The following is a 9,460-nucleotide window of genomic DNA, read 5'->3' as shown; positions in this document are numbered from 1 at the left end:
TTTACAATACCTTTATTATTTATTGAACTCCTTTAACAAAAGAATTTATCCAAATACAGGATAAATAAACTATCTCTTGTTCTTAAATAGCAATTCCCCACTTTGGCACCTAAATGCACCGTGACGCTCAGAGATGACGTAAGGACGCTAAAAGCGTCGAGTCTCAGGGCTGGCACACATGTGAGTTTTGTTTGTTACGAGTTTCTCTGCGGTTATTCAGCATTAAACTAAACTAAAATTGACTTAAAACCTTTTTATACAGAGAATGTGTATATGAACGTTAGGAATACGTTATACGAATATGCTATAAATCTCTGACTGGTGACAATTTTGGCTCTTGTGAGGCTGCAGCCAGTTATTCATAGCTTGCTAGCTTGCGACCAAAACATTTTGTTACGTTAATGATATTGAACTAAAAATGCGTAAGATGTCATGCACTAGAGTACTGGTCTTTTAACAACTGAGTCGTAACAGGATATATTTTTGAATTTGTAGCAATTGCAACCCGTGGGATAACGGTATGCACATCAGGTTGTCATGGCTTGGAAGTCGAAGACCCGCAGTCTACAGGTGTTCGACACGGAGCTGAGCGCTGACGCGGTGGAGTGGTGTCCTGTTTCACCCAACCACAGCATCCTGGCCTGCGGCACGTATCAGCTACAGAAAGGGGTGAGTTTACATCCCATTACACGTCATAGGAATAGACTTGCATACGAATTCCTACCATACACATGTGTTTATACCCTGCCTTCGTTTAAAATTTTGAGAATTTGGTCCCGTGTACATTGTCCACCCGTTTTGGCGGTGTTTGGAACACTGGATTGGATTGCTAAAAGAGGTTTGTGGCGAAAATGCTTACCTCCAGCGCTGGCTGTAAGCATTTAGACCAGATTAGTAAGAAGTAAAGAAGCCAGAGAACTCTGACCCCTATGTTATTAGGTTTGTAAAAAAAAAAGAAAGTGATGGCTTATACAATTGAAGTCAGCTGACAAGTATAATATATAAAGCTTCTGTGTTTTATTTTGAATCATTACTAGTTAGTATATATTACCATTTAAGTCAAATCAGGAATAGATAATAATGTGGGCTGTGATTTATTTATTTTTTTTACAATCACACAGAGCGTGGGGCAACAGATTTGCCCAGTGTCTGGGTAGAAGTTCCAGTTGTTCACTTCCATGGACCTAAAATCTTAAATGTTTTTGTATATGTATACAGTTCCAGTGTTTGGTTCTCATATTAAACATGGACAAAGTTTTAAATAATGAGGTCAGTGTATGTACCAGTAATCCTAGTCTTCAGACTGGGACTTGGTTTGAGTCAGTTTTCTTTTTCCAGTCATGGCTCTGTAAGCTATAGCTGTGAGTGCAGAAGAACTGTGTGAAAGTAAGCTTAAAAACAGGATGGTTTTAAAGGCAGAGGCGCTAAGGAACTTATTTAAGACAGGGGGTAAACTGCACCAAGGTCCAGTTTAAGATAAGCAGATGAGCAGAATAAAGGGTTAGTACATGCTAACAGTAAACCTTACTCTGAACTAGGAGATATTGATATTTTAAAAAATTCCAGTATTAATAGATTGGCCCTTGCTTCCCTTAAATAAAATGTTTGTTACATTCTATCCTAATTACCTTAAGCATGTTCTGTAAGAAATGAAAATGCTTTCATGTTACATCAGACAACTTTTTCATAGTTTTCATTAGGGCTGCCACAAACGATTATTTTGATAGTCGACTAGTCACCAATTATTTTTGCGATTAGTCGACTAATCAGATCATGCATCCACTGGACGTAAAATGTACAGCTTATTGCACCAGCATGCCTCTGCTCTTATATAACTATCATTAGCTTACAGCTTGAAGTGTTTAAGGTATGTGCTAACTAAAAATAAAGACAAGATGATAATTTATTACACTTTTAATGAAATTTGCAGATTGTTTCAGTGAAGTTTAATAAACTCAGCCGTCTGCTCCTTGCTATTTAAAATATAACAGGACACTGGAGTATATTCTCAAGCATCTCACACTTCTGATAATCAGTTGTCTGCTTGACGTTTATTCATCTGTGTAAAAACTATAACTTTATTTCTCAGCCAAACCAATTTACTCAGGAACAAATAAAATACTAAAAAAAGCCAAACAATAACATTTTTAAGTTATCTAAGTGACTTATATTACATGTTTAACCTGAGTAACGAAAGATGGCAGTGAGTTTGAAAACGATTTGCCGGGAGTCCGGTGTTCTCACCGACTCTAATGAGCCTTGAACCCCAGCTCGCTATCGAGCTGGTGGGTAACAGACGTCTCCGAAAACGTCGGAGCGCTTTTGAAAATATGTGGTGTCTTGATAGACTGAGCAGATATTTGAGGTTTACACAGCTACATTCTCACCTGAAAATATGTTAAACGTTTATTTTGTGACCCAGAAAGAATAATAAGAGTAATATTAAAACTAACTAGCTGCCACCATTGTTGAAAACTGCGCTGGGCCGCGTTATGAATTCTGGGACACAGTTTCTTCTTCTTCGGGGTTTAACGGCAGCTGGCATCCTTGTACATGCAGTGCTGCCATCTTCTGTTTCAGTCCGTTATTACACTCTTAAATCCTACTACTTATTCCTGCGTCTTTTGGGATCTTACAAAGCTTCAAACGACGCGTCGACTATTAAATTAGTCGTCGACGATTTTAATAGTCAACGTAATCGTGGCTAGTCACGATTAGTTGACTAATCGTGGCAGCCCTAGTTTTCATGTGACATCACATCTATTAAAATGTGATAAAAACCCTACGGCACTGGAGAGAAAAGCCCCTAGAACAATCCCCTATGAGCAAGCACGCCATGTGATGGTGGCAAAGAAAAAAAAATCCTTTTTAACAGGAAGAAACCTCTGACAGAAGCTGTGAGAGGAAGCAGAAGAGAAAAAGAAAAGATGAGGGCAGACTATGGGAGAGAGAAGATACAATTTAATGACATGTGGCAGTGGTATATAAAACATGTGTGCGGGGTGAAAAGAAGTGAGTGGAGAAGAAATCCTCAGAGTATCACAGGAAGCTCCCCCTTGATCCAGGATCATCCAGCCCTACCTCATATGCTTTGTCCAAACTGGGAACTGGTTCCACAGGTGAGGGGCGGGGTCATATTTAAATATGACAGGGTCTGATTAGTTAGTATGTGAGGAGAAGGATTTTAATGCAAGCTATTCCTCTATTGCCTGCCAGCTCTTTTTTAATTGGTTTGCTTTTTAATAGGTTTCATACTCCTGCTCTAGTGCTAGCTGGTAATTAAAGCAGATGCACTCAGGAGCTGCTCGGTTTGCTTACAAATGCTGCATGGGCGTATGTGTATGGCATTACCAGCACACGCACTTAACTTAGCTATACAGGTGCACTGGCCCAGATCACAGCAGCTCACTTAAACTCTCCCTGGAAATCATTTTTGATTACATTTATGTCATCTAACTTGAAAAAAAATATTACACTGCTGCCCCAGAGTGCTGCATACATTTCATTAATAAAGGCTTGGTAGCCGAATAGTGCAACCAGTGGAGTTAATGAAGATCCACCTTGATGTCTGCTCTGTGTCACTTCCGCTCTCATGTTGCAGGGAGGAGAAGAAAATGCCACCCCGAGCAGGATCGGTCGTGTCTACCTTTTTGAATTTCGGCACGAGGGACCGATGTGCCCCCCTCTCACCGAGCTGCAGCGCATGGACACAGCAGCCATTTTAGATTTGAAATGGTAAGAAAGCAGATTTGGTCGGTGTGGCTTCTGTTGTTATTTCCCTCATGTTCATTGTTATGCATGGTCATAGGTGCCACGTGCCTGTGTCAGACAGAGCAGTGCTGGGGATGGCAACAGCTACCGGGGAGCTGCAGCTGTACACACTGTCTCGGAGTCAGGTGAGAAATGTGGCATCAAAAGAATCAGACAGTGACATGTGGGGCCTGCATTATGAAAAATTTTTTAGCATACCCAGAACATTTTTCCATTATCTGGATTCACTTACCCTATCATTGGTAGTCAGGATAAAAAGTTACACAAAACTGATTATCAGCTCACCAAAGGTAACCCAGGCTTTCCTGATCTAACGACAAACACATGAAAGGGGCAGCAAAATCTGTCCAATCACATTGATTAGTGTACTGGAGAAGAGTAAAGTATAACTTTTCTTTATTGTTTACATATTAATTGACTTTTATAAATGTAGATATGGCTTTATTTATGGTTAATATCAGCTGATTTATTGGCCCCATAGATCAGTTGAGTTCTACTTTAAAGTCTATGATTTCGGTGTTTCATTAATTTTGCCTAAGTTTGACACACTAACATACACATTAAGGCCTTGATTGCCGTGTAACGGACACAGACAGCTGGAGCTGCAGTGCATGGGCACAGCAGCTATTTTAGATTCAGACTACAGGAAGGGTGTTGTTTTTATTCCTCAGCTCTAACTGTGCATTCATTTGTTGTTTTGTGTTGATGTTGTGGTGTGCACTCATGAATGTGTGTATCCAGTAGGAGGGCAGCCACAGTCTGCAGTCTCTCAGTAGTTTGGAGGTTGGAGCAGAGCGGCTGGCTCTGTCATTAGACTGGTCCACTGGAAGGCTGGACAGGTTGGCTTACTGGAGACGCTACTAGCTCCATAAAAGAGCTAATGTCACATGTTGTGCAAATATCATTCATGTTAACACCTCACCCTGTCTTGTCAGCAGCAGTGACGTGCGGATTGTGTGCAGTGACTCTGCAGGCTGCACCAGTGTGCTCTCTCTGGCTGAAGGTGCTTTAACAACCCTGTCTCAGTGGAAAGCCCATGACTTTGAGGCCTGGATTTCTGCCTTCTCTTACTGGGACACACAGCTCGTGTACTCCGGTAACATATATCCTGTGACTCTTAAAAATTAATGTGTTAATTGTTGCAAACAAAGAACAACATCGTCTAGAATCTTACATTTCATTTGCATAAACCCAAATAACTGCAGTAAGAACAGGAAACCCATCATAGCAGGTAGGTTTGAATAGCTTTTTTCATTTTAAAAACTCTGTTTTGTATTTACTCAGATTGGCTCTGTGATATAAAATTAAATTTTCTTTGATCTGAATTATTTTTTTTGTTCAGTCCATCTTTTTCTGCAAACAAATCCTAATTAGTAATTGGTGTGTAGCATCTTATTTGTTGAAATCAGTCAGTAAAACTGATATACAACAACAGCCATGTGAAAAATAAAGTAAGTACATCCTATTTCAGTTCTGAGGTTTCACATATGAATCCTTTTCAGCTGATTAAATGACTGTCTCGGATGAGCAACACATGAGATGCATCATTATTTATGTATTTGAAACTAAGCCAAAATCCAGAAGCAGTGAGTAAAACCTTAAGTGCACCTCATGATTCAGAAGATTGTGGAACCAATTTTAGCAACTGTAGCTTGAAGTAATCATTTTCTGTGTGACTTAATCAGTCTCTGACATTGTGGATGTATCTTGCCCTCATTCTGCTTTACAGCTTCACTGCAGTTTATTGACGTTTGTGGGCACAGCTGTCTTAAAGTCCAGACTTCTTTGGGTTGAGGTTCTTTGGGTAATTGCAACGTCTGTTATATGACAGCGTTTGGTCCTGAGTTTTAGCTGTTTGACACACTCTGTGTTCTTTGGCATACAGAGGAGTTCATGGTCAAGGTTCCCAGGTCCTGTGGCTGGAATATAATCTCAAATCATCATCCCTTCACCACCACAGCTCCATGACAGATGGTATGAGTTGGTGTTCACCTTGACCAAATCGTCAGTCACATGTTATTAAGCTGCTTCAGTATGAGATGGTATTTGTACTACTATGCAATGTTTGGTCTTCACCAAATATGGCACTGTGCATTATAGCAAAGTATAATGCTATAGTTCAGTCTTTTTCTGACTGTATTGTCAAGAATTGTAATATTTAAAATGCCAAGTGAAGCCTACATAGTCTGAAATGGAGCTATTTTTGGAATTTCACTCAGCATTGCACAGTCTGACTTTGGGGTCAATTTGCTGGGATCTCCACTGTTTGGAAGATTGGTATTTGTCTTCAGTGTTTTCCACTTGTGACTAATTATTCTCACTGTAGATGGATGGATTTCAAATTGTTTGGAAAGGGCCTTATAACCCTTCCAAGTTTAATCAATAGCAACAATTGCTTCTCCAAGTTCATTGTTTAGGGCTTTCCTTCTGGGCATTGTGCTAACACACTCATGAGTGCTCCAGACCAGAAAACTGTCAAAACGCTGAGGAGCCGATAATCAGTATTTGATTATCGGCTCCTGGCTGATGATTGCTGATGATTAATTGGCTGCTACTCAGGCTCTTAATTCCAATGGAAGCAGTAATAGTGTACTTGGTTTTTCACCCTTGTTTTTCACCCATCCCTTCTGCATTTTGGTTTATTGTTAAATAAATGACAGTGTAATATGCCATGTGTTGTTTATCTGACGTTGTACTTACCTAATTGTAACCTCTCCTAAGAAGCAGATTATATATTTTTTTGTCCTTGTACATAAAACCTTAGATTTAAGATATGGTGTACTATTTTTATCATGACTGTAAATCATACATATGTGCCACCAATTTTTGTGCCTTACACGGTTAGTTTGTGAGCTCACATTGATGCTGCCTTTAAATCAGCCATCTAAATATTCTCCTGTACTGTGTCCTGTGTTGTGTTTTCTCACCAGGTGGTGACGACTGCAAACTGAAAGGTTGGGATTTAAGGATCGGTCCCTCCAGCCCCACTTTCATAAGTAAAAGGTAAGGCTGATAGTGTATCAGCTTTCATGTAGATGTTCCATTTGGACAGTGTGCAGACACAAAGTTGTGTTGTTGTCCTTCAAAGGCACTCGATGGGTGTGTGCAGTATTCACAGCAACCCTCATCGGGAGCACATTCTGGCTACAGGCAGGTAAATATCCTGATGTTGAGCTGTTGTTGTGTAAGAGTTGTATACTTGTTGCTCCTCTCACACACTTCTCCTTCCACAGCTACGATGAGCAGGTTTTGCTGTGGGATGGCCGAAACATGCGGCAGCCCCTCAGTGAGACTCCATTGGGTGGTGGAGTGTGGAGACTGAAGTGGCATCCCAGTCATCAGCACCTGCTGCTGGCAGCCTGCATGCATAATGACTTCCACATCCTTCACTGTCAGCAGGCTCTAGGTGTGTTTGAATAAATGATAAACAATAAAATGCTCGCTTTGAATTAGACCAGCTTTAGGCCTGTTAAGACACAATTTTCACCTCACACTTTATGTGGTGATTCTGTCTCTCCCATTGGACTGACAGCCTGTGTGGTCTGTAGCCTCTTGCCCACTTTAGCTGGGTTGGACTCCAGAGAACTGTCTAGTTTCAGCTTCTTAAATATGAGAATTGTTTGACAATTGTCTAATTATAATTGAGCTTAGCCATCTTTTTAACTTCTCAGAGCGGAAAGGTAGCTTAATGAACTCATCATTACTATTTATAGATGCTGCACAATTTGAAGAAATTAAGCAACAAAGCATATACCTTTTTGCTTCTTTATAGGCTCTTTAAAAACGATGGACTAGAGTCCAGGCCTGAAAAGGCAAACCATGTAGCATTTTAAACCTGCATTCTTTCTAATGGCCAGCAGGGAGCCACTCCTTGTCATGAAAAGAAGTCTGACTCTATAATAATGTATGGGAAAATGAGCATACTGCTCTATAAATCTGTTGCCTCACTAAATGCTTTCCTGATGACTTTCTCTGTGTCCTCAATTTCTCAAATCAAACATGGACACGTGTCCAGGTTTGCCAAGGGGTGTATAACACAAAGAGAAAACTATACTATTTGAAAGAGATGGATGCCAAAATGGTGTTTGTGTTTGATAGGAAAGATTCTGTGAATGGTGCTGGCAGTGTAAATGGCTTTGAATCGTCAAAGCTATTTACACTTCTCTACCTGAAACATCAGTAGACCTCACATACTGTACAAATGGTTCTTTTTACCAGGAAAAATCTGTAGGTTTTAAAAAATTTTTTTTTTTATAATATACTGTTTGTTTACTTACAGAGGGCAGTGCAGGAGCATGCCCCATCGTAACCTCATACATCCTCCACAGTTCCTTGGCATACGGAGCAGACTGGTCCAGGCTGTCCCTGGAGGACCATACTCCCTGTTCCCCGCCTGCCACAGAACCAAAGGAAAGCCCCGCAGAGAGCCGAGGACACTTAAGGATTCAGTATGAATCTCCCACTGCCAGCTTTGACACTTCCCTGGAGGACGATGCTGGTCGATATATCCCAGAGGGAACTGCAGCACCTCAGACCTCCCCTGCTCCGGTTCCCACCCTCAACCCCGATGAGGATGCACCCTCACTGTCCTGCCTGCTGGCGAGCTGCTCATTCTATGACCACATGCTCCACGTGTGGCGCTGGGACTGGACGCCAGAACAGGCTGTACAGGAGTCACAGCAATGTTGACACTATTGAAATCTAAATGTATAGCCTGACTACAACAAGAGCATGTCATGCTGTTATTCCAGTCACTGTTTTTATCATGAAGATTCCTATACTTTAGAATGACTTATCAAATTATATACAATTAGCAAGTCCCTTTATTTTCATAATGACACTGATTTTTTTATATATACACACACACACACACACACATATATATGTGTGTGTGTATGTGAACTTGTATTTAAGCAAAAAAAAATGTTTATAATCCTCATACTCTTGTGTACTGTAGCAACAACAGCAATACAACCATTCACCTACATACGTTCTTTGTTTGTTTTTCTTCTTTAGCCCACACCAGCTGCAGGGTAGTGTGAGGTGGTTGTTGTGGGGCTAAAATAGGGTCAAGTACCCACTTTGCAAGCTGCATCCATAAAGTTGAATCAAAACACATAGCAGCTAATTGTTAATGTTAAGGAGCAAGACAAAATATTGGAAATGCACCCACAAAAACTGTAGCAGATCTCTTAGATTGGTAATACTGCACAGCAGGCCATGTTGTTTGTCAGGTGACTCTCCCCTTGAAGGGAGATTTCTGTTTGTTAACAGTGTAGCATCCAGTTTTCAAGATATCATTTGGGTGGTTTAAATCAGGTTGATTTAATTTTGGTGATATTCAGGTTAAGGTCACACCACACGTGACAATCAGTAATAACTTTATATTAAGTGAGAACAAAGAAATAGGAAAATACAGCACAAACCTGTTCAAGAGGTTTGGTTCAGTTCAGTGACACAGCACAGGTGAGCCCTAACCGACAGCAATCAGCTGCCTTCATCTGTCCACATCTGAACTAAAGTGGCCACCCTTAGAAGTTACTCAACTCAATGTAGAGATATTATGAACCTACCTACAGAACAAAACTATTTGTACCAGACTGTAATTATGCTTTTAATGTTTTTTAATATTTTAACATGAGTCTATGGGGATTGATTCACTTTTAGCCAGTCTGAAGTGGACATTAGA

The 9,460-nt window shown here is 40.5% G+C and overlaps 1 protein-coding gene across 2 annotated transcripts; it reads left to right on the top strand.

Annotated features, from left to right (window-relative positions):
* Positions 1-89: 89 nt before the first annotated feature.
* On the top strand, positions 90-8,760 carry dph7 (diphthamide biosynthesis 7). Of its 2 annotated transcripts, XM_003459015.3 has the most exons (10): positions 90-180; positions 496-669; positions 3,602-3,735; positions 3,809-3,896; positions 4,516-4,610; positions 4,710-4,867; positions 6,702-6,774; positions 6,860-6,925; positions 7,005-7,177; positions 8,051-8,760. In XM_003459015.3, exons 2-10 carry the CDS (start codon positions 538-540, stop codon positions 8,458-8,460), a joined length of 1,329 nt encoding a protein of 442 aa, XP_003459063.1. In that variant the 5' UTR covers positions 90-180; positions 496-537; the 3' UTR covers positions 8,461-8,760. The 2 variants fall into 2 exon arrangements, with proteins under 2 accessions (XP_003459063.1, XP_025752817.1); XM_025897032.1 differs by lacking the exon at positions 6,860-6,925.
* The last annotated feature ends 700 nt before the right edge of the window (positions 8,761-9,460 follow it).

The sequence above is a fragment of the Oreochromis niloticus genome, linkage group LG12 (assembly GCF_001858045.2).
Source record: "Oreochromis niloticus isolate F11D_XX linkage group LG12, O_niloticus_UMD_NMBU, whole genome shotgun sequence".
Taxonomy (NCBI): domain Eukaryota; kingdom Metazoa; phylum Chordata; class Actinopteri; order Cichliformes; family Cichlidae; genus Oreochromis; species Oreochromis niloticus.
The sequence above is the reverse complement of the archived record's forward strand: the minus strand, read 5'-3'. Positions and strand labels throughout refer to the sequence as shown.

Bases quoted from the DNA above. Each gene is read 5' to 3' on its own strand.
- dph7 (XM_003459015.3), top strand. From the start codon at position 538: ATGGCTTGGAAGTCGAAGACCCGCAGTCTACAGGTGTTCGACACGGAG. The intron at 3,736-3,808 runs GTAAGAAAGCAG...GCATGGTCATAG, and splicing joins GCCATTTTAGATTTGAAATG to GTGCCACGTGCCTGTGTCAG. The intron at 6,775-6,859 runs GTAAGGCTGATA...TGTCCTTCAAAG, and splicing joins CCCACTTTCATAAGTAAAAG to GCACTCGATGGGTGTGTGCA.